The sequence below is a fragment of the Gopherus evgoodei genome, chromosome 2 (assembly GCF_007399415.2).
Source record: "Gopherus evgoodei ecotype Sinaloan lineage chromosome 2, rGopEvg1_v1.p, whole genome shotgun sequence".
NCBI lineage: Eukaryota > Metazoa > Chordata > Testudines > Testudinidae > Gopherus > Gopherus evgoodei.
In genome coordinates, this window is record NC_044323.1 from 54,397,526 (window position 1) to 54,418,822 (window position 21,297).

The 21,297-nt window shown below is 37.3% G+C and overlaps 1 protein-coding gene across 6 annotated transcripts in view; it reads right to left on the minus strand.

Moving 5' to 3' along the window:
- The window catches only part of ETV1 (ETS variant transcription factor 1), a 77,959-nt gene extending 57,041 nt beyond the window's left edge, over positions 1 to 20,918 (minus strand). The window contains exons 1-5 of one of the 6 annotated variants that reach the window (XM_030550685.1): positions 20,786 to 20,918; positions 20,215 to 20,349; positions 19,351 to 19,438; positions 17,256 to 17,303; positions 7,588 to 7,641 (exon numbers count right to left, since the gene is read on the minus strand). In XM_030550685.1, the coding sequence (XP_030406545.1) occupies positions 7,588 to 7,641; positions 17,256 to 17,303; positions 19,351 to 19,438; positions 20,215 to 20,259 (235 nt within the window). In that variant the 5' untranslated portion in view covers positions 20,260 to 20,349; positions 20,786 to 20,918. The other 5 variants (XM_030550681.1, XM_030550683.1, XM_030550682.1 and 2 more) reach the window with 5 other exon arrangements.
- Positions 20,919 to 21,297: the final 379 nt, after the last annotated feature.

Consider the following 21,297-nt stretch of genomic DNA (forward strand, 5'->3'; position numbering starts at 1 on the left):
GGACATGGAACCTTGAAATCAGGGACATTGTGTGTATTTCAGCGGCTTTAAGGGTTGCCCTCAGAGGATGTGGATGCATTGTGCATCATAGTCTCTCCAAGCTGTCAATTCTTAATGTATCTAGGACAGTCATTCTTTCCTTTTCCCTTTCCCTCCTCCACTTCCCTATGAAAAGCTCACATTTGACTGATGGAGACTGTGACATTTGCCTTAAGTTGACGATGCAGCAAACAGAAGGAAGAACAAATGAAATACATTTTAAATATACACCTCTACCCTGATATAACACGACCAGATATAACATGAATTCGGATATAATGCGGTAACGCAGTGCTCCGGGGGGGCGGGGCTGCACACTCCGGTGGATCAAAGCAAGTTCAATATAACACGGTTTCACCTATAACGCGGTAAGATTTTTTGGCTCCCGAGGACAGCGTTATATCGACGTAGAGGTGTATATCTATTTTATCCATGGAAAAAAACACAGTAGTAGAGGTGGGCCCCAGTTCCAAAATTGGATCTGGGTTTCAAACATCCCAAAAGGTTAATGACGTTCACATTTAGGGGTTCAGTTTGGGCCCCTTCTGCAGTACAAAATATGTTCTCCAATGAGACTGTATGGGAAGGAGTTAACTTTAAGGAGCATAAATGTTTGTGTCAAAATAGGTTGATAGAGTCCCTTTAATTTGCCTTTTTTGCTTTGTTTGTCAAAAAGACAGGAGAACAAATCAACCACTTTTCTATTTACATTCATTAACACAAACAAGATCATAGCAGGTACTTCATACATTTGATCCTATACACAAATGACTGTCCTTTTAGACATCAAAATAATTGTAACTGTCAGAAGGACTCTGGCAGAGGCCTAGAAGTTGCACTGAGGAGACGGCTTGTGTATTTCCCGGACTGGAAGATCAATAGAATTCTAGATGGAACTTCCTCAGAGAGAGGGAATGGCAGTTTTTTGCAAAACTGAAATTCCCTATTTTGAATAAAGTATGTTTAAATTATGTTTTTATGTAAACGGCCTTCAAGAAGTTATTTGACGGCCTTGAGAAATTACCATTTAGAAGGGGAAAGGTTATATGCTTCATCTTTGACCTAGGAGACAGCTTTATCACAGGATGGGATGACTGAAGTTTATTCATTAGCTGATAACCTCCTCCTGCAACTCAAGCCATTAATCTGCACTAAAACTGTGAATGAGAATGGGGCTTTGAGGAAGAAAAACTGGGCTGAACTGGCCTGGAAGTGTCTGGAGGGGTCTAGAGGGAGCCACGACAACACAGCAATGCTGTCCATTTACTTGGATTGTGCTACAGTCTCTAGCTCGCTGGACTATCAGGTCACTTAACATCTGGGCCTCACTGCCAAGTACTACACAGTCAAAGCACATCAACATAGTAGGACTGCAGTCTCCGCTGGGATGGTGAAAGGCAACCTTACTCAGCAGTAAATGTTCTCTTCATCACACCAAGGCCATTTCAAAAGCAACAGCTCAGACTTTAGGGATTTGACTGCAGTAAAGTCCATCTCTGGATAAGAGCTAGCTACTTGTTTCACAGGACTATTCCCTCAATTGTATTAACCTAATTTATTATCAGTATCACTGCAAGAAAACATAACAAGGCTTCAGAACTAGAAATATAGTATAAAAATACAATGAGGAGAGAAAACAAAATCTTCTTACTAAAATCAAAACAAATCCATAAGCTTTCAAGATATTATTAGGACCACAGATATTATTAGGACCACAGATGAAAAGCATTATGGGCTCAGAAAGGACTCTTGGTAAAACTTTTCCAAGAATTAAAGTTAGCAAAAGTGAGAGCAGGCTGAGCTGGGGTAGGTTTGAATAGTCCCAAAAATCCCCTAGAGGAAGGAGAAAACCCTGCTTAGCACAGGCTAATGCCCAGGGCTGAACCACAAATGAGCCCACAGAGTTCTCTAAAAGGCATCATTCACAACTAAATTTATTTTAAATAATAATTTAAAAACACACACACAAACACAGCAGCTAAAATGTAATGTTAGTGAGTTCTGGAAGAAAGTCATCCTGAGGGAGAGACTGAAAGAGGTGAGGACATGTGGGGAGGCAGGAGGTAAGGGCCAGCCAATAACTGTTAACCTGACCCTGTAATAGAAATAAAGTAAATAAATAATAATAATAGTAACAAATGCTTTGTACTACGTAAAGCCTTTTATCCACGGATCTCAAACCATTTTACAAGAGATGATTAAGGGAGCCGTCCCACCTCCTTGTGAAGGATTCATGCATTTTTGTATCCACTTCAAACTGAGGTAACAGCAGTTAAGCAACTTGTTTGAGGCAGGAATAGAACCATGGAGTCCTGTTTCCCTGACCCTTGTTCTGATCACCTAAAAATATCCCACAGAGTTATGTTCAAGTTAAACAAATAAATTCCATCAGTGTTTTGACAAAAACAATCTGACCCAATAGAGGAAGTAGTTTATAGCAAAGCACCAAAAAACAAAGCAAAATTGCTGCAGAGAGCACTATTAGTAAGAGTTATCTGAGAAATCTGGACCAAGACTGAAAATCTCTTAAAGCCCGACCACCTAGGGTATTTGTCAAAGTGTTCCAGTACTGTGCCTGCAGAACTATATTAAAAGAAAAGGCATTTCTAGCAAGATTGATTTATCACAGAAAATTGTGCACTGGTGTTAGCCATCTAGTCACTGTATCTTGAAAAACCAAAAAACACTAGCAACTGCACTTTCTAGGACATCTTGTTCTAGTAATACATAGTTACCAGCTGCCTAGGCAATGAATCACCACTTAAAATCAGGGGACATAATGCTGAACTTTAAAAACTGGATTTAATTTTTTTTTCAGGCCACTAATGACTTTCTTGAGGATCCAAACTTACACACCAATAAACTACACAGCATCATAAATACAGACAAAAATGAACATAGTATATAGATGCTTCATACAAAGCTCTTAGTGACTTTGATGGGAGCTGGATCGGGCCTAACAGTGGAACTTACACTATAGTGATATTTCCAATTCTGATTTAAAAATATCTTTCACATCAAATAGCCGAGAATGAAATGATAATTAAACATCCAGGATCTGCGCTCACAAGATATGCGAGGGTAGATAGGAAAGTGTTACAGTTCTATAAATTGTAGTTTGTGTAATTTGCTTTTAATATTTAATTCACCAAAAGAACAAGAAGTAAAAATAGTTCTCATTCCATGGTGCAGAAAAAAACCTAACCATGATTTTGTGTATTACATGGATGCAAATATTTTAATACTTTTCCTACTTACATTGGAGATAGAATACACTATGCCTTTACTTAAAATGATAGAAGAACACAGCTACCTGAAGCCTATGTAAAAGATCTCTCTTTAACAGGCTTTTAAAGACTGCAAGCTGGAGAATCTAAAAAGCACAGTCCCTGAATAATTTAAAGATCCTGGCATCTGCAATGAAAGAACTTCTTTGCTAAACCTGAGGAAAAAATGGTCTTGAAAGATCACATGCAAAATCATTACTAAAGAGTATTTTTCTTATCTTAAAGTTTAATCAGACACTGAGTAGAGAGAATTTTATAGCCAGCCTTACCGATTTACTGTCAACAGTTGAGGTCTAATATTAACATTTACCCTTTGGCAGTATTAAGTGAAAGCTGAACAGTTAGGGAAAAAAATACATAATCAAAAACAAAACAAAGAGAGAGCCTGGTTGACCTGGTAAAGCACAGCACAAATTCTCATTAGAAGAAAATTCAGTAATAGACAAAAGAAAAGTTTATCATGAATCTACATTTTAAAGGATGGAGAAACATCAAAAAGCAACAATGTGAATAAAAATTCTGAAACAAAATGCCAAACACACGATTATGCCATTAAGGGACCAGACTTCCTAGTTTGGTGCACGGGTAATCCCTGTTTATAAACAAACGTACCAGGCTACTTTACAAATCAGTATGTTGCTGACAGTATGAGTTTTCACTGCCAGCTACATCCTCTAGCCCTCTGACAATTTTATCAAAGCCTGCCTACGTCCTCCTGTGTCTTTCATAGATACCATCAAACAATGGGAGGAGGTAGAGTAAAGTTTTAAAATCTCCACTTAAACTAAACCAGCTTTCAACCAAACTCATCATTAAATACAATTTTAGCTCCTACAATGGCAAGTCTTGGGCCCACTCTCCCTCAGCCTCACATCTCTGAGATCTTTACCATTAATTAAAAGGGATGCAGGATCTAGCCCCCATCATCAGTAGGTGTCAATGGACTTTAAACAATAGGAAATCTTATCCCAGAGAGATAACACAGACCGATTTTTCCTGGCATGTAATTACACATTGGAGGTAAACACCAAAATAAGATTATTGAACTTTGAGGAAAGCATTTGTCAAAAATATAGGCAACATTTACAGAACCCTGGGGGGAATTTTTTCCATTTTTGGAGTATTTTTTATACTTTTGATATATGCTACTTCTCATACACTTACCTTAAATCAAGCTGCTGTTCCTCAAATATAGAATAAGCAGAAGATCCTGCAAAACACCAGCTAGGAATTTCTCTGCTGTTGCATGAAGCAACAAAGCAGGACACTCAAGCTTAGCTATAAACATAGCAGCAAAGTACAAATTTTGAACTAACTTTTTTAATGACGACATTTGCCTGTTTCACCCTGTTTTTAGTGAATAGATAGTGACATTCTAATGTGCTTTGCTGAGGCGTGTAGACATGCACTTATTCAGGCAAGGTGGGTTGTGTATCTACAGCAGGATATTTCTGATAAAGTTTCCCACTGTCATAAATACCAGTGCAGTTTCAGCAGCGGTATCCCTAATGAACAGAGGGATGCAGGCACCCAGTGTATTTTAAGTGCCATGTCATCCAACCTTGCTTAGTACTGGTCAAAAGACATGGTCCTTAAAAGCACCAGCAACTGGCAACATCTCTTCTACATTAGCGCTTCCATCATTGCCAACACTGATGTTTTCGGCACTAGAAAAGTTTTGCCATCATTGCAACAGTTTTGGTGTGTGGCTCGCAGTAGTTTCTCCATCTTGCTTACGGCTGCTACTTAATTAGCAAGAGTTTCCTTCATGATTGGGTTAACACCACAAATTTACACCATATCTGAGGGTTATCTTTGAGTGGAAAAAGCTAGAAAGAAAACGTCACTACTTCCTGCACCTGATTTGTTCTCCCTTCTACTATTCGTAGATTATAATTCTGCAGGGCAGAACCTTGGTCTTTTTTTTTTTTTAAAGCAACTTGAATGAAGTTCCTTCTTTCTCACACACCCTTTGGTACAAAGCCCAACTAAAGAGGTTTTGTTCAAGGAACCTCACTGAAAGTAGGCCTATAAAATCCAGACAAGCATGGGGCAGCTGCCTCTGGGATGGCACAGTGGCCAGGACTTCCATTCCACTGGCCACATCTCTGTCCTTCACCTCCTCTCTTAGCTCAACTATATACCTGGCACAGAACCTACAGCTGAGACTACCTCTCATACACAGTGAAATTTCTGTGCTCCTGCTATGCTGGGGGGTTCATTATAGAGCTATAAACAACAGAATAAATTATAATACATTGTAAAGGCAAGTTCTGAACCGAGAGGAAGTAGTCAAAATTGTGGGGGAGTGATGTTTCACATTGGTACTTTTCTTCTGACTTTGCTTATGCTGTTCCCCATTTCTGTTCTGAAGAGCTCATAGCTATGTACATTATATCCAAGTCTATGTTTGAAACTCTGTAACCTTTGCTAGAGTACTCTCCAGGAAGCTCGCCTGACCTTTACTTAAGACAAAGAAAACAACTGAAATGAGGAAATAAATGCTCCTTTGATAATACTGTGTAAGCTGTAGCTAAAGAACTCTGAAATACAACAGCATTAATGAAGTATCCATGTCAGGTGAATTTCTTTATCACTAGAAGCAGTGACAAACTTTGATGAGGTTTTTCATTCACAGTTCACAAATTATTCTCCAGGAATCATTGACTTATTTTGGAACAATAATTGTGGGTTAATAGAAGCCCTGGCAGAACTTTGCACTCTTATACAAGAGATCTGTGCCATGCACATTTTATTTGGACACAACAATGTATGTAGGATGAAATTTATAGACAAATTTTGCATGGGTATTATACTAGACAAATTTGCTATATGAAGAGAGGGGAAAAACTTCATACAAATAGTAATTTCAAAGTGACATTCATATTCATGTGTGTGTCTTTAGGAATTAGTGCCAGGAATTATTTGAGGCAACTTATTACAAAAATAAAAGCAATTGCAGTGTTGGAATAAAATCAGCCTAGGAAAAGAAATCTTGTTTTGTCAAATATGTAGGTTATGTGCACGCGATGGAAACTATGATAAGGAAATGTATCTAAGTATCTTGATCAATCTCAAGGTGTGCAGGGAAGTTAAGCAACTTTGAAACTACATTAGCTTTATTGTTTTTTAAATTCTAATTTGTTTGAGATCTTTATTATAAAATAGTTCATGCCTTCATTTTTTACTATTTTTATGATACATGAATGCTAGTTTTAACAGGTATTCGGTTTAGCTGATTGCAGCAATTTTCTCTAGTAGGATCAATAATAGAAGTTATTTAGCTCAGTGGAAAAGCAGCCATTTACTCTACTGCCATAACCAGCCAAGTGTCAAGAAGTGACCTTTGATGGAGACCAGACTTGCTATAGGGGAGTGGCATGTGTATGTTGGGAGCGGAGGGAGGATGCAAGACAGTATTGGCCTCACCAGGCAATGTCTCTCATGCCACTGCCTTCATGTATCCTCTGCCAGTCAAACCTCAGAGCAGCACTAGTGGAAGGGATTTCAAAAAGAGAAGTAGAAAAGTAGGACACTGGGAACTGCAGCAAGGGAAGAGTTGGTGGTGCATGTGTTAAAAAATAAATAAAAAGTTTCTGGCATGAATAAGATAAGTGGCAAACCAGACAGAATGTCCATCTGATTCACACACAAAAAGGCTCAAAAAAGCAGGTGGATTAACACAACATAGAGCTAATTCCTGTTGTTCTAACTCAGGTAAAACTCCTACTAACCCCAACGGAAATTTCGCTTGAGATAGGAATGCAACATATGGTTCATGGAGCCATGCTGTATATAGTAATATAATTTAATAGACTATGTTTACAGAGACTGGCTGTATTTGGTAAATACAAAACAAGAGGGCTGTTTAGAAAACTCACAGAGAGAGAGACTCAAGTAATTTTTATGCGAGGGACTAGCTGCTTATGTTTTACACTACTTGGATCCATACAGCGCTTACCATCCTTCTCCCTCTATTCAAGAGGCACAGAAAGCTCCACTATCTTACTGACCTCAATGAGAGAGAATTTCTCTGCTTCAATGACAAACGGAAAAATGGGACCACCTGCTAAACGTTACACCTTCAGCAAAAACAACCTTTACTGGCTGCAGTTCAGAGCCCTACTTGTTTCATCTATTCTTAGTGCTGATGTCACTGAGAGGCAAATAGAACGACCACATGACTGTCACATGACCGTGAATACTAGAAATTGAAACAAAATATATCTTTTAAGAAAGCGATGAATCATACTATACTTACAACTTTCAGCCTGATAGTCTGGCACAAACTGCTCATCATTGTCAGGTACCTGAGCTGAAGAAAGGGGGAAAAAAAGGGGGGACAAATTAAGAGAAGCCACTAAAGCATAGTGCAGATTATTGTCCTAACCTTGAAGCACAGCCAAGGTCAAAACTAGGATTTTGTTGGCTCAACCATTATTAGGACTGAAATCAGGCATGAGAACAACCTCAATCATGACTAACCTGTTAGAATGCATTTTCAAAGAGGACTTCTGCACAAAAATAAATCCCAGTGTTTAAACCATCTTTGTACATTTAAACCCCTCGTGTTCCTTCACCAGGAGAAACTGGACTCATTTAGGAGTAACACAGCCAAAATGGCAGAAAACATTTTTTATTTTGTTTTTTAAAGGGCCAAAAGAGTCTTTGGTCGGACCATAGAATTTTCATTTCAATCTTTGTCTTCAGATGGGCCCAAAATACATATCTAGCATGAGAACTATAACCAGAGTCCCTCTGCCTTCTGTAATATCTTTACTTTTGGGAAACTTTATGACACAACTAACACTATAACTCCAACTGCATCTGAAACATCATGGTTGTCCCCCGGTGATAATACAATGCCATTTTGTTGCATAGTCAAGACAAAACAGACTCCCTAAATTGTCTTAATGCCTTGTAAATATCCAAGGCTTTAGCACAGTTTAGACATATAGCTGAAACTCTGTTTAGTTTAATTGTGTAAGGTGGAAACTAGCAGAAACCAGGTCATGGGACAGCCATGGTGTAACCTTTCTAGATAATTCCACAGTTAGCAAAAACTCAGCCTGTCATAATTTAAAAATACTGCTCTTCTGTCAAACTATCTCAGCTAGAACTTCCACGGCAAAGTGACATGAAATGAACTGTTTGAAAGTATGTGACAATTCTTGTCCAAAGAGAAGTAAATTGAGAGTAATCTTCCATGACCTGGTAACCCAACATGCTTCATGAAAAAGTAAACAGTGGTATATACCCATTTATTGGAACACTGAATATCAAACTATTAAAAGCAATAAAGAAAAATATGTTGTTTGATCATTTCAGAAGGCTTTCCAAGTTAGGAAATATAAAGGGCTTGGTTCGCTTTTATACATATACATACCTACCACCCCTGATATCAATGGGAATTATGCATGCGAGTCAAGAGGTAAGAATCTCTCTTTAGACTTAGCCACTCTTGATCCTTTAGTGCAAAGGTGCAAGATATTCTGCGGACCTGATCCTAAGCTCCTTAATTCAGGAAAAATTTCTTAAGACTTCACTGGAAGTTTTTCTTGAGTAAGTATTTCAGGATCAGGCCCACAATGCAGTAGAATAGTACTCTCATGATTCCAAAGAATATGTTTATAATCCTACCTAATGTATTGAAGGAAACACACCTTAAAAACAAAATAATTGTGGGTAAACTATAAACAAGGGTGTAGCTCAAGTGTTAAAGACAAATATGTGAATGGCAATTAATGTTACTCTGAGGAAAACACAGATGTTGAAGCTTTTTCTAGCATTTATATTATACTACAACTAGCCCTTTAAGAAGAAAACTGTGTATCTGAAGACATTTTTAATTAAATGATAAACAAGATTTAAAGTTCTACAGAATGCACATCAAATTTACTAAATCAAATACTCCAAGTACATTTTTGATGCATTAAACTTCTCTTCCCTCTAAAGAAACCTCAGCATTCTTACCAGTGATGAACTCAAGGGCAATGCAAAGCCCAGGAGAGATAAAGTCAACCAAAAATTAACACTCTGTAAATTTCAGTTGGTGCATTCAGATCAGTGCATGTAAAAGAAGTTTAAAAATTTCCCTTCAATATGCCAAATATTTGACTACTACAGAAAACTCCAATCTTGAAGTCAAGCTCTCCCAGATAACAAACTTTACCGTAGGGATCTTTTACATTTCTTTATTTTTTTTTTTTAATTTTGGGGCACATATAAATGTGTAGCATTTCTATTCATTAATTTTATTTCTTATATATAGGATATATCCATACAATACCTGTTGTCCATGAACCAGAAATATAAACTATATATATATATATATATATATAATTTTATGTCATTTTTAAATGCAGCTAGCAGGAGGTTAAATATCCGTCTAGTTATGAAAATAAATGGGCTTTCCACATATGAATATCTCCACCTAAGATTGATTTGTGGTAGTTGCAGAAATGGGTCCACCATATTTTACATTCTTTGCAGCAAATTACCAACTCCAGCTTCTGGGTCTGATTCACCACTGCTTTATGCCGGTTTGATTGATTTCAGTGGCGTCACCAGCATAAAACTGGAGTAATACAGTGGTGAATTAGACTCTTTGTTTTCCTATCCAGAGGATGAGAAGTGTAGGGCCAAAAATCTCTTTTAAGGTCCAATTCCAGTCTCTACCTGTAAACCAGCATAATTCACTGACTTCAATGGTTTTATCCCCCTTAATTTGCACTGGGGTGAATGAGAGAAGGATTGGGTCTGACTACTGAAAGGTACTACTGAACACCTAATAGTTAAAAAACCCAAACACACCACTTTATAAAAGAACAGGATGACTAATGTATTTAAAACTATTATAATTTTGACTACATTTGCCAGTATGTGCTTCTCTAAAAGCTACTATGGGGAGGTGGGAGGGGGTTGGGCGAGAACTTAGCAAAGCTGGCAATTCCTTTTTACATTAAAAAAATGCACAAAATGTCAGGCACATCGTTGCATACATTTTCCCTTGGGATGCTTAGAAAAACCCACATAGCACCAAAATAAAACAAATGCTGTAGGAAGTAAATCTGTGAGCCCATCCTGAAAACTATACAAATAAGAGTCACCGATCCGCTAGTCATAAGACACATGGCAAATCAGAACTGTCAATTTATTCCCCCTTTTCAACTCTTGGTTTTTTTTTTTTTTAAACTGAACAGAATTGAAATTCCTGCATGATCATATTACAGAAATTCAAGCAACTGTCCACCCAATACACAGACTTTTTCCAACAGTAGCTAGCTGTGAAAAGGGAAACGGATTGAGTGTACCATCACATTACTCAAACAGAAGAGGGCTTTTGTGCCCCAAGTTGTGATAATTAAAGGGAGTCTTTGTAACAAGTTAAACCAGCAAGTACACAGTTAACTTCAACTTAACTTGGATCTCTGAAAGGAAAACGTGACTTGGGAGTGTTGCAACTTCATGGACATTTATATATGGATATATCGCTCGTTTCCTCTTTTCTTTAGTCACAGACACTGCAATTCAGCAAGGCTATCATAAAAGCTACATCGGTCTTCTATCACCACATTCAGGACAAGACACAAGTCAACAAAACTTTTTCCCTCTCCATTTAGCAGACTATTAGAAAACATGTCTGAAATGACCACCCAGAGAATGAGACTATTTCCCCACACTACTTAACTAAGGGATCAAGAGGCCAGGAGGAGGGAAAAGCCCAATAAAAGGCTTTCAAGGAGATTAAGCATGTAGATTTTATTGGTAATAGCAGAAGTAGCTCTATCGGGTCATTTCACATTAATAGACAAGCTGCCATCAAGTCTCAGACTCTGGTACTTGAAGTGGGCAACATCTGTACTATCAGCCAGTCACCTTAGCTGAGATTATTACCAAAAGTTTGTTTTTTGGTCTGACTACAGCACTATGTCCCAGGTGTGTGTGGGAAATGCACAATAATGTTAATTATAATCCTAGTTTTATAGGGGATGTATCAGTTTGGATTTTATAGTCTCATCACCTCATTAAAATCAACTTGCCAATAGCAACTGTTCAAAGCACTGAAATACTTCATACCTGTTTTTGATTTTCAGATACAATATTAACACATTACTTTACAAAGTTAAACTTAGAATACATCTTGCAAATGGAAAGCAACTTGGAAAAGCAATTTAACCTGACACTGGGAGTGCAATTTCCTTTCTTTCACTGCAAACAAATTTTTTTTTAAAAGTCACCATCAACAAATATCCAGTAGAAAAGGAGTTAATATTTAATTAAAACCAGCTCTAGCCACTGTAACAATGACCTGGAGCCAAACAAGGAAGAAGATGTATGAGTCATTCTTTCTGCCAGTGAATGAGACAGCTGATCTCCTAAGCAATTCCTCAAGACAAGCAGTCAGAACTGGAGTTCTGCCTCCATTCACAAAAACACACTCCAGCATGAACCATGTGGCCTCAACCACAATCTTTTCATGTCACACCCTTCCAGAACGCAACAGCAAAGTAAACTTGAACTTGCTGCATAAACACACCAATTTCATTTCTTTGTCTCAGAGGTAGCACAGACCCACTAAAGAACATATTTAATAAACGAAAAGGCAATAAAATGTAACTCTTCCTTTCCCAACCACAAACTTCTGCCAGAAATTCAGCACCACGTGCATGTAAGGTTGCAGGACAAGCAGAGAGCTTGCCATTTCTTCTTGCTTCACTTAAGAACTTTATTTTAGACATTCTAAGGTTTCCTGTACTACTCTCCTCTCAGAACTTGAGGCTCACTCTTTGACCTAGACATAATTTGTTTCAAAACAACAAAGATTTACTCTGTGTGGCAAAAGAATCTGAAACTGACAGAAAGAAATCTGAGTAGCACTATTTCCAGCTTACCCTAAAATAAAGTTTATAGCCACAAAACAAAGTAATGAGACCTCTAATCTTTGTTTCATTCAATATCTGTTTTGAACATTTTAAAGATTATATGAAGTACAGACATGAATAGAAAAAATATATTTTTAATAAAAAAGATGAAAAAAGGATCAACCAAACTTTTTTTTTCTCAAGTGACCTGCTCTGACATATAAACTTATGTGTAACTTGAAAACTAGGGGCCAGATCCTGCAAACTATTCTTGGTGTGAATGATCTATACTAAGATGAAGAGGGTTTGCGAGATCTGGCCTTTGTTTTTGACTTTAACTTTTATGCAGAATAATATAGAAGTTGGTTTAAAATGCACACTCACATTTTACACCTGCTACGTCCCTAATAGTCTGTAAGTAACTATGCAATGGGACAAAATTACTAATCCGTTTTTTTCATCAAAGAAGAAACCCCCAGATTAGTAGTGTGCACACTTCCAGGACCAACAATTTTAGAAAAGGTTAGCACAATTTTGCCAAATCCAATTTTTCTCCATTTTTTGTGCAGAGATGTTTAAAATCAGGTGTTCATTTCAAGTATTTAAAAGTCAAATCCATTAACTGTCCAGAACACCAAAAAAGGGAAGTGATTCACAGTGCTACAAGTCTCATCTTTAACATGTTTTTTATTCCCTTTTAGAACACTCCCTGCTAGGCAAACTTCAACCAAGATGTGAAGCGGTCTTTGTTTGCCCATGTTTGTTCACTAAATACACATATATATAGATACAATACTTAATGTTTGTGTACCCGACATTCAGATTAGTGTTCTTACCAAATGTGGGGTTCATTATAGGGCAGCAGAAAGCTAAGAAGCCAGATCCACAGCTGGGGCAAATCAGCATAGCTCCACTGAAGTCAATGGAGTGACTATGATTTATACGAGCTGAGAAGTTTTATATTCTGTTAAAAATGGGAATTCGAGCATTACTGAACAATGCAAATTAAGTGATCACTTTCCTATATACGTATTTAGAGATAATCCATTGGGCAACACCGAATCATGTGTATACAAACTTGACAGTGGTAGCAGAGATCACAGAAACCATTTCTTGGAGTTCATCCCAAACTTAACCATTAATTGGTAGCAGAAATATAAATGTTTTACAGAAATCGTATGGGCGCCTTCTTCAGTTTGGAAAACTTGGGAGAGCCACTCCTGCTGTGCCTGTCTAGCTAGAAACTGTTGGGGGAGAACAAACCCGTTACTTGTGCCTTTTATTGTAAAGCGATTACTTTGCACTAGAACAGAGCAAAAAATACAATAAATATTAATGAGTTTTATGTGACAAACTATCATTGTTACTATCAAAGAAGAAACTCCATCATACAAATCAATAGATTAACTTTTTAAAACAATAGAATAGCTTAGTTACCTATATTCCTTTTGGAAGCCTTTTACTCGTCTCTATCGAGTTTCGGCCAGGAATTAGTGACAGAAATACTAGAATAGCCATTTTTAATAAATAATGTGTTCTTCTGTTGGCTATTATTCACCCACCCCAAATGCTGCTATAATGCATAGTAGGCTTTCCGTGGCAGAGTTTGTTTTCTCTCCTCTGTTTGTTCCAGAATATGTAGACGCAACCACAATGAGATAGCATTAGATTAATATTTGAACCAATTTATCTCAAGTCACTGAATAATTGCTATCTGCCAACTGCAATATAATTCCAAATATACAGAATCAATAAAGGCATTATACAATATTATCATGACAAAATGTAGCCGCCACAATACTTAAATAAAAAAACAAAGACATTATCTGAACAATATTTGTCTTGGTTGGCGATAAGCAATTTTAACTCTTCGTTTCCAAGTTTAATAGTGGAGACAATTATTAAAATCCTTCTACTTTCCAATTATGGCATCAGGAAATAGTTCAAAATTATTTTCTGTCCTCCATCTACTGATTTTAGGAAACCACATTCAGTTTAAATTTTACCTCAAAATAATGTGAGTATTCTTTCTGATACATTTAATAGAATATGAAGAAAAAGCTACTTATTTCATATAATTCAAGCACTGCAGAAGCAAGTATAACACATCATAACTTTTCTACACGTGGCATTCAGTTTCTGGGGTTGGAGGTGGTAATAAATATATTAGATAAACAAACTAATACAATAATCTGTTTATATTTTGTACTTTGGATTACTTTTGTCCTTTAATATACATGTGCAAATCCTATTATTTACAATGGAAGTTGTGTACAAGTACTGAGAAGAGAATAAATCCCTTTGTGTTTAGTTGTTTATTACTAAGATTCTTCATAGAAAACAACAAATCGCCCTGTTCCATAGAAACATGCTGGCTAAAATGTCCCAAGTAGGAAAGGCGCCCTGATAATTTTTTGCAACATTCTTCACATGTGATACATTTTAACTCCCTTGACTCTCTTGTTTAATAAGCAGATTTTCTGACCTGGTTACTCCCCAGTGGGGTTTTGAACTTGTGGGAGAAACCTGGTCAGTTGCCACTGCTCTTAAAATTTCATGGTCACTTTCCTGGCTACAGAGCATCATGAAAATAAATATGTAAACATTACTGATGCTGCCAAATTGGCAGATATCTAGATTATGAAGGTCCAGGAGGATATAAATGGACAGATCTAGCAATGGGTAAACAAGTCATCCATGCAGCCATTTCAGCAGAGCTAAAATATAGCATTTTTAACACTAGTATATTGTAAATACTAGTGCAAGTTTATAAACTTTTATTTACAAAGATTTTTAAAAAACATAATAATTACAAGGTGTCAGAGGTAATAAATAGGATCAGAAACAGGATCTTGATTTTTTTTTCTTTAGATCTGATAGATTCTCTGCAAAGCCTGTAAAAACTGGGGGGGAGGCAGATTGTCTGTTTTAAATGAGAACTAAAATGGTAGCGGTCTGAAATTTATAGTTTTTCTAAAATATTTTCATAATAGTGGGATACATATAATATTTAAGTTCAATACTCTGCAGAAATATATAATTAAATATAAATGTAAAACTCAGTAGCGTGGGTATTTCTTTCCAGATAAAAAAGTAACTTTTTATACTTACCATATGATATTAACAATAGTTACAAGCTTTCCTCAGCCTAACTTACAAAAGGCTAGACACATAGCTTTGATCTGTCAAAGTAGTCTCTGCTTAAAAACATAAGGAAAAACTTAGAGCACTGAAAACAATTCATTTACTCTTAAGAAACAAAAGTAGTTCAAAAGTAAAAATCGCCACTACAATCCTTTGTATATCTCTAGAAATGACGTAAGCCAATCTTGATTTCCATATTTTTTTCTATTTACTAAACTGCTCTGCACATACATTACCAACCTGACAAGAATCTTTTTATTTAGAATAAAAAAAAAATTAATCATTTCCAGGAACAAAAAGAAGATTCATGTCACTAAAAATAAAACTAAAAGTTGTTTTATCATCAAAAAAAAATCATCATACCTTTTAATTAGTGTTTTGACAACCTTCTCGTTTGTTAAAATGAATGAGATTAGACACAATAACAGATCCTTGCTAAAATTACCATAAGATAGCCAGTCACTGTTTTATCTGATGATTATAGTAAGACTATCTTGTTGCAATACACTCTATTTTCAGTGATTTAAAAAAATATACTAATACTTATATTCCAACTCCATCCCACAACTTCATTAAAGAATTTTTGATTATATCTTGACAAAGACATATACTAAAGACAAAAATTAACGCTAAGAGGATTAAAACATCAGTAAAACGAACAAATTTACAGGCTAACAGCTTGACCAACTAAATACATGGTTATCAAAAAATCAGCCTTAAGCCAAGTAGCCACCAGCAATATCTCTCTCTTTCCATGGCAAGAAGTCGCATGTAATTCTCCCCACTCCCAGAGAAACAAAACATCTATTCAGTAAACAACAATAGTGTATAATCCAGTATAATATGCTAAAAATAAAACACTAGAATACCCACAATGCCTAAATCAACGTAAATTCACAGAAATTATGTTAGTTTAAATCAAAATCATGTTCAAATTGACTATAAAAGTTTTCCATTTACAGTTCAACCAAAAAAATCTTTCCTCTGATGTAATATGAGACAGACAATGCATAAGAATCTTCATTCTCAAAATAAACATTAAATAATAAACATAAATTACCAAAGTGAACAAATACACCTTGAGCAGCAGAAAGCTCCTCTCAATTTTTTTAAAGTTCTCTTGTAGCAGTATCTCCTCCTTTTTATTACCCATATCTCAATAGCTAATCTAAATTCAGATTCAATATTACTGTTTTTAAAACCAGCAACCTCAGTATCATGAGACTTGAAGGGTTACTTGAAATATCGAAAAATGTAAAATGACAAATGTCAGATTTCCAATTAGCTCCCAATATACAGTCCTATAAAAAGTAAGATATGAAGAAAAAAAATTAACTTATACACAATATCAAAAGGCTTATGAAAAAAGAAATCTCCTTTCTTATTAAATATTTGATACACACCTAATGTTCTGTGTTGTGAACAAGGTGGAAAGAAGACACTTGCACTTAAATCTTGAAGCATCCCGTCCCGATGAACCCAGAGAAACTAATTTCTGCCATCAGAAAAGTACTCCACCAGAACACCAAATAATTATATGTGCTGCTGTAAAGGAAACAGCAAGCCCAGTTCTGGCTGTATGCAGTCTCTCGAGGTACAATAAGATAAACCTGATCAATTGCAATTAAAATCTGAACAGAGGCTTAGAACTTGAAGTCTTGGTGCATTAGTTCTTGCCAAAAGCAGATGTGATTGTGAGCTGGAAGCAATTTCTCCTGGTAATTTGTGATGACACTGGGTAGAGCAGCCCCAGAGTCCCCAAAGACAAACTCATCAGAGGCTCTAATGTATGCATGACACATGAGGTGGCTCTTTTAGAGCTCAATTAATTGGGCTGAACATTAAGACAGCAAGTTCAGGACTTATTTTTTTTTCCTCCAGAGTTGTTTTTCCTCTTTTTACAAGCAGTTTTTCCCCTTACCTTCTGCAAGCCATGTCTCTTGTAATTGGCTCAAATCTTGAAAGAGTTCTGAAGAAAGAGAAAGACACGTATAAAAGACACACATCTTTAATCTTCCCATAAGATGAAACTACACTAGAAGAAATATTTTCCTGAAGAACAAGGCATGTGAATTTTACTTTGGCAACCTTACATACTGATAAAAAACAACAGCTAGACCCTGGTTGCAATTAATGATTATTCTACTCTTTTTTCCATCAGAGGTATACACACTACAGTAATATTTGACTCCTGAAATAATAATCACCATTTTTTAAGTTTGCTTTTATAGCAAATAATGCCTATTCAGTAACTCAGAAAGAAGATAAGATGATAACCTCTCATTCAAATGATCTATTTCTCCTTACACAATACAGGCCTCTTCCTGCAATCTTTGCTCCAGCAAAACTCTAATTGACTTCTATGGGAATTTTGCCTAAGTAGGGGGTTGATTTTTTTAAAACACTATATCCAACATAAGTAAAGGGCAGAATGTAGCAAACGAAATGTAAAAGGAAAGACACTCAGCGGCTCTGTTAGACATAGAAGTTAAGTAAGGTGTTACTCTTTTATGTTTTAGTAACAATTCTGCTTTGATACACATTGATTCCACTTTATCAGCCTCATACATAGATTTGAAATTAAAGTTGCACCGCCACGGCCATGGACAAAATTTTACGCTGCTTTACATCCCATGCAACCGTACTGACATGCATGGGCTCATACTGGGTGTAAGTCAGGGCAGCATTTGATCCTATTTTCAGAGATTGAGCAACTGAGTATGAATATTTGCTCTGAGCTAAAACTTAGCATGTCTTTGAAGGTTATTAACTTTTAGAAAGATATTTCCTTTTCTATGATTTTACCACTGTAATATGCGTTTAAATGTTACAGGCTATTAGTCCATATGAGAGGATGATGGCTTTGCTTTAGATGTGTGCTGTGAATAGGCATTTTTGCAGGGATTTTAAGCACACCTTAGTCCAGGAGCAGGCAACCTATGGCATTCGTGCCAAAGGCAGCACGCGAGCTGATTTTAGAGTGGCACTCACAGTGCCCGGGTTCTGGGGGTCTCTGCATTTAAATTTAATTTTAAACGAAGCTTCTTAAACATTTTAAAACTTTATTTATTTTACATACAACAATAGTTAAGTTATATATTATAGTAAGAGACCTTCTAAAAACGTTAAAATGTTCTACTGGCACGTGGAAACGTTAAATTAGAGTGAATAAATGAAGACTCGGCACACCACTTCTGAAAGGTTGCTGACCCCTGCGTTGCCACAAAGACTCCTCGTTGTTTTTACAGATTGAGGGGTCTCTGCTCATCTTACCATTAGAAGGGTTCCATGGGTGTACACAGTGTTTGGCAAGTATGTATAGAAGCTACACTGACCCTTGTCAAGTAGGAATAAATCTTGCTCACCTTCCTCATGCAAGTATTCCCACTGACTTTAACATGGCTATTATATGAGTGTGGTCTACAATGGTGGGGCCCTCTCAAGTCTGGTCCAAACTAGACTTTCTTGCTTACATTTCCCACGGATGGAAGGAACTACCAGCACAACTCCACTGGAGGTAACAATAGTGCAAATGCTAGTGTAGATGATAGGCCAGAAGCAGCTGCTGGTGTTCCGTCTTGCCCTTCAGTCCTGCACTAGCACAGTGGTTAGAATACCAGTCGCTGGTCTATACTAGCACTGGCACTCTTGCTATCACTAATGGAGTTGCACCAGTGGTAGCAATAGTGGAAAATGTTAAAAAGAAAGAAGTCAAGTGTAGGCAAGGCCTGAAGGTGAAGATGCTGGTTGCAGAGTATCCTGAACTTGTGGCACTGTGTCAGATACTGCAAAATTCTCACCTCGGTGAGTGACATTTATGAGCCATATGTGCAGCAATATCTAAAACGAAACAGGGTGAGTCAGGAAGGAATAGCAACTTTAACAGTTAATTGCCTTTGCCAGTTTGTGTCACAAACTTAAATGCAATTTTCTTGTCTTATTTAGCTCTCATGAAGCTTCTCTACATTATTAAATAAACCATGGGGGGAGGGGAGGGGAGGAGAGTGAGCCCTCACCTTCTGAATCATGAGCCAGGTCTCTGTTAATGAATTTTCTTTTCCTGACATTTGTTGGTCTCTCACTGCAGTTTCTCCCACGCGGATTCTATAAACAGGAAAGATCAGATACTTTAAACACACACACACATATACATACAACCCTCAGATTTCCACATTTAAACAAAGCCTACATGGATTCTTTACATATTCCACAGAGAAAATGACTATCCTACAGTCTCTATTCTTAATTTCTACATACAAATTTACAGCAGAGGATTATGCTGCGTACCTAACATCCTTCATACTTGTGCCTAGATGCAACACATTCCTATTTATCCATGTATATCTCTATCTGTATAGAAACATATGCAATATGCTCCAGCTGCAGCGCAGTACTAACACATATATTTAGCAATCTGGCACACAAAAGCATAAAAATCTCCTTTGCTTAAACTCTTCAGGAGAATTCGAATAAGGACATTCTAGCAGGCTGCTTTGTTTCCAGATGTTATTTGTAAAACTGCTTGCAAAAATCCTGAAAACAAGAAATGTTAACGTTTGCCTCAACTTCATTCTTCTCTGTGTTGCAGGCAAACACTGCCAGAAACTTTGCATGCAGCTGCTGCTGGTGCCCTCCTCTTCCACTAATCGTGTGCATGGTTTTACTTTTTTGAAGGGAAAAAAAGGATCCAAAAATTGCCCTTAAAGAAAATTATGCGTTATTCAAATAACTAGAAGATAAGCCCATCTTGCAGGCACAACTCCTAGATGAAGAGTCATCGCTACAGCGGTAACAAAGCAGATACTATGGACGCAAAACTCCCCCTGAGAAATAAGTCAGAGTCAAGTTAATAAACACCAACTTTTGAACTGATCACTCACGTTGGTGACCACGTAAGGCACTTGCTGGTCATAAAATCCATCCATTCTGCAGCTCTTCCACAAGTCTTAGCTCAGTGTTTTTATTTTCTGGGCATTTGACCTGGAGATTTCCTCAGGATCTGGTCTCCAATCAGCCTAGAGGGGAATACAAGATGGCTTTTAGATTTAAAAAAAAAAAACATGAATGAACTGCTTGAATTTGCATAGCTAATTAACCTCAAAGAGTCCCATTCATAAAAACAACCCTCCCCTCCCTGCTTTCACCTGGGTTCTAAGCAAGTGCCAGGTTAAAACACAGAGCAAACCCCACTTTTTACAGCAGCGGAAAGCAAAACAAGAGGCGAGGTATTTATTTACACTCCTGCTGTATCCCCAGAGCGATCTGTGTAACTGGCAGCTCTGATTCGCAAACGTGTGCAGAACTCGTAATGGCGAACAACATGACTCGCTTTGCACCTAACGGGAGTAGCGAGCGAGCGAGACGCAGCTATCTTATTTTAAAGGATCGTTTTTGCAACCCACAACCATGCAATTATCTGGAGCTAGGTAAAAAGTTGCTGGAAAGACCCACCTGAAGGTAACGCAAGGCGATCGGCTGCAAAAAATTCCCTCCAAATTTAATAAAAACATTAATTATTTCCCAGCACTTCCCCCTTGGAAGCAGTAAGCGCCACTGACAGAGCTCAGTTCGGTGGTTTTTCCTCTGGTTCTCCTCCAGGGGCCTCCAGTCCAAACTGATGGATCTCTGCCTCCCATTGGCTCTCTGTGTCTTTCACAGGATCAGATTTCTGCCTGTCAGTCAGGCTGCCTCTCTCCCTCAGGGAAAAAGGTAAAAGCTGGATCCTGCCGGATTCTGGTGGGTCCAGCCAATTTTTGGTCCTTGCTCCCTTCAAGCTACTGCATACGTAAAGAACAAGTGTAGCTGCTTGTTTTATACTCAGAAAGAATATACCTATATCTAGCACCTGGTTCCAGACTGTTTTTTGAACCCCAACCTGCAAATGCCACCGCTTCAATAGAGAACCAAGTTGGCTCTCTCCTATTCCAGGAACAACAAAGCACATTAGATGCAAATATATCCCT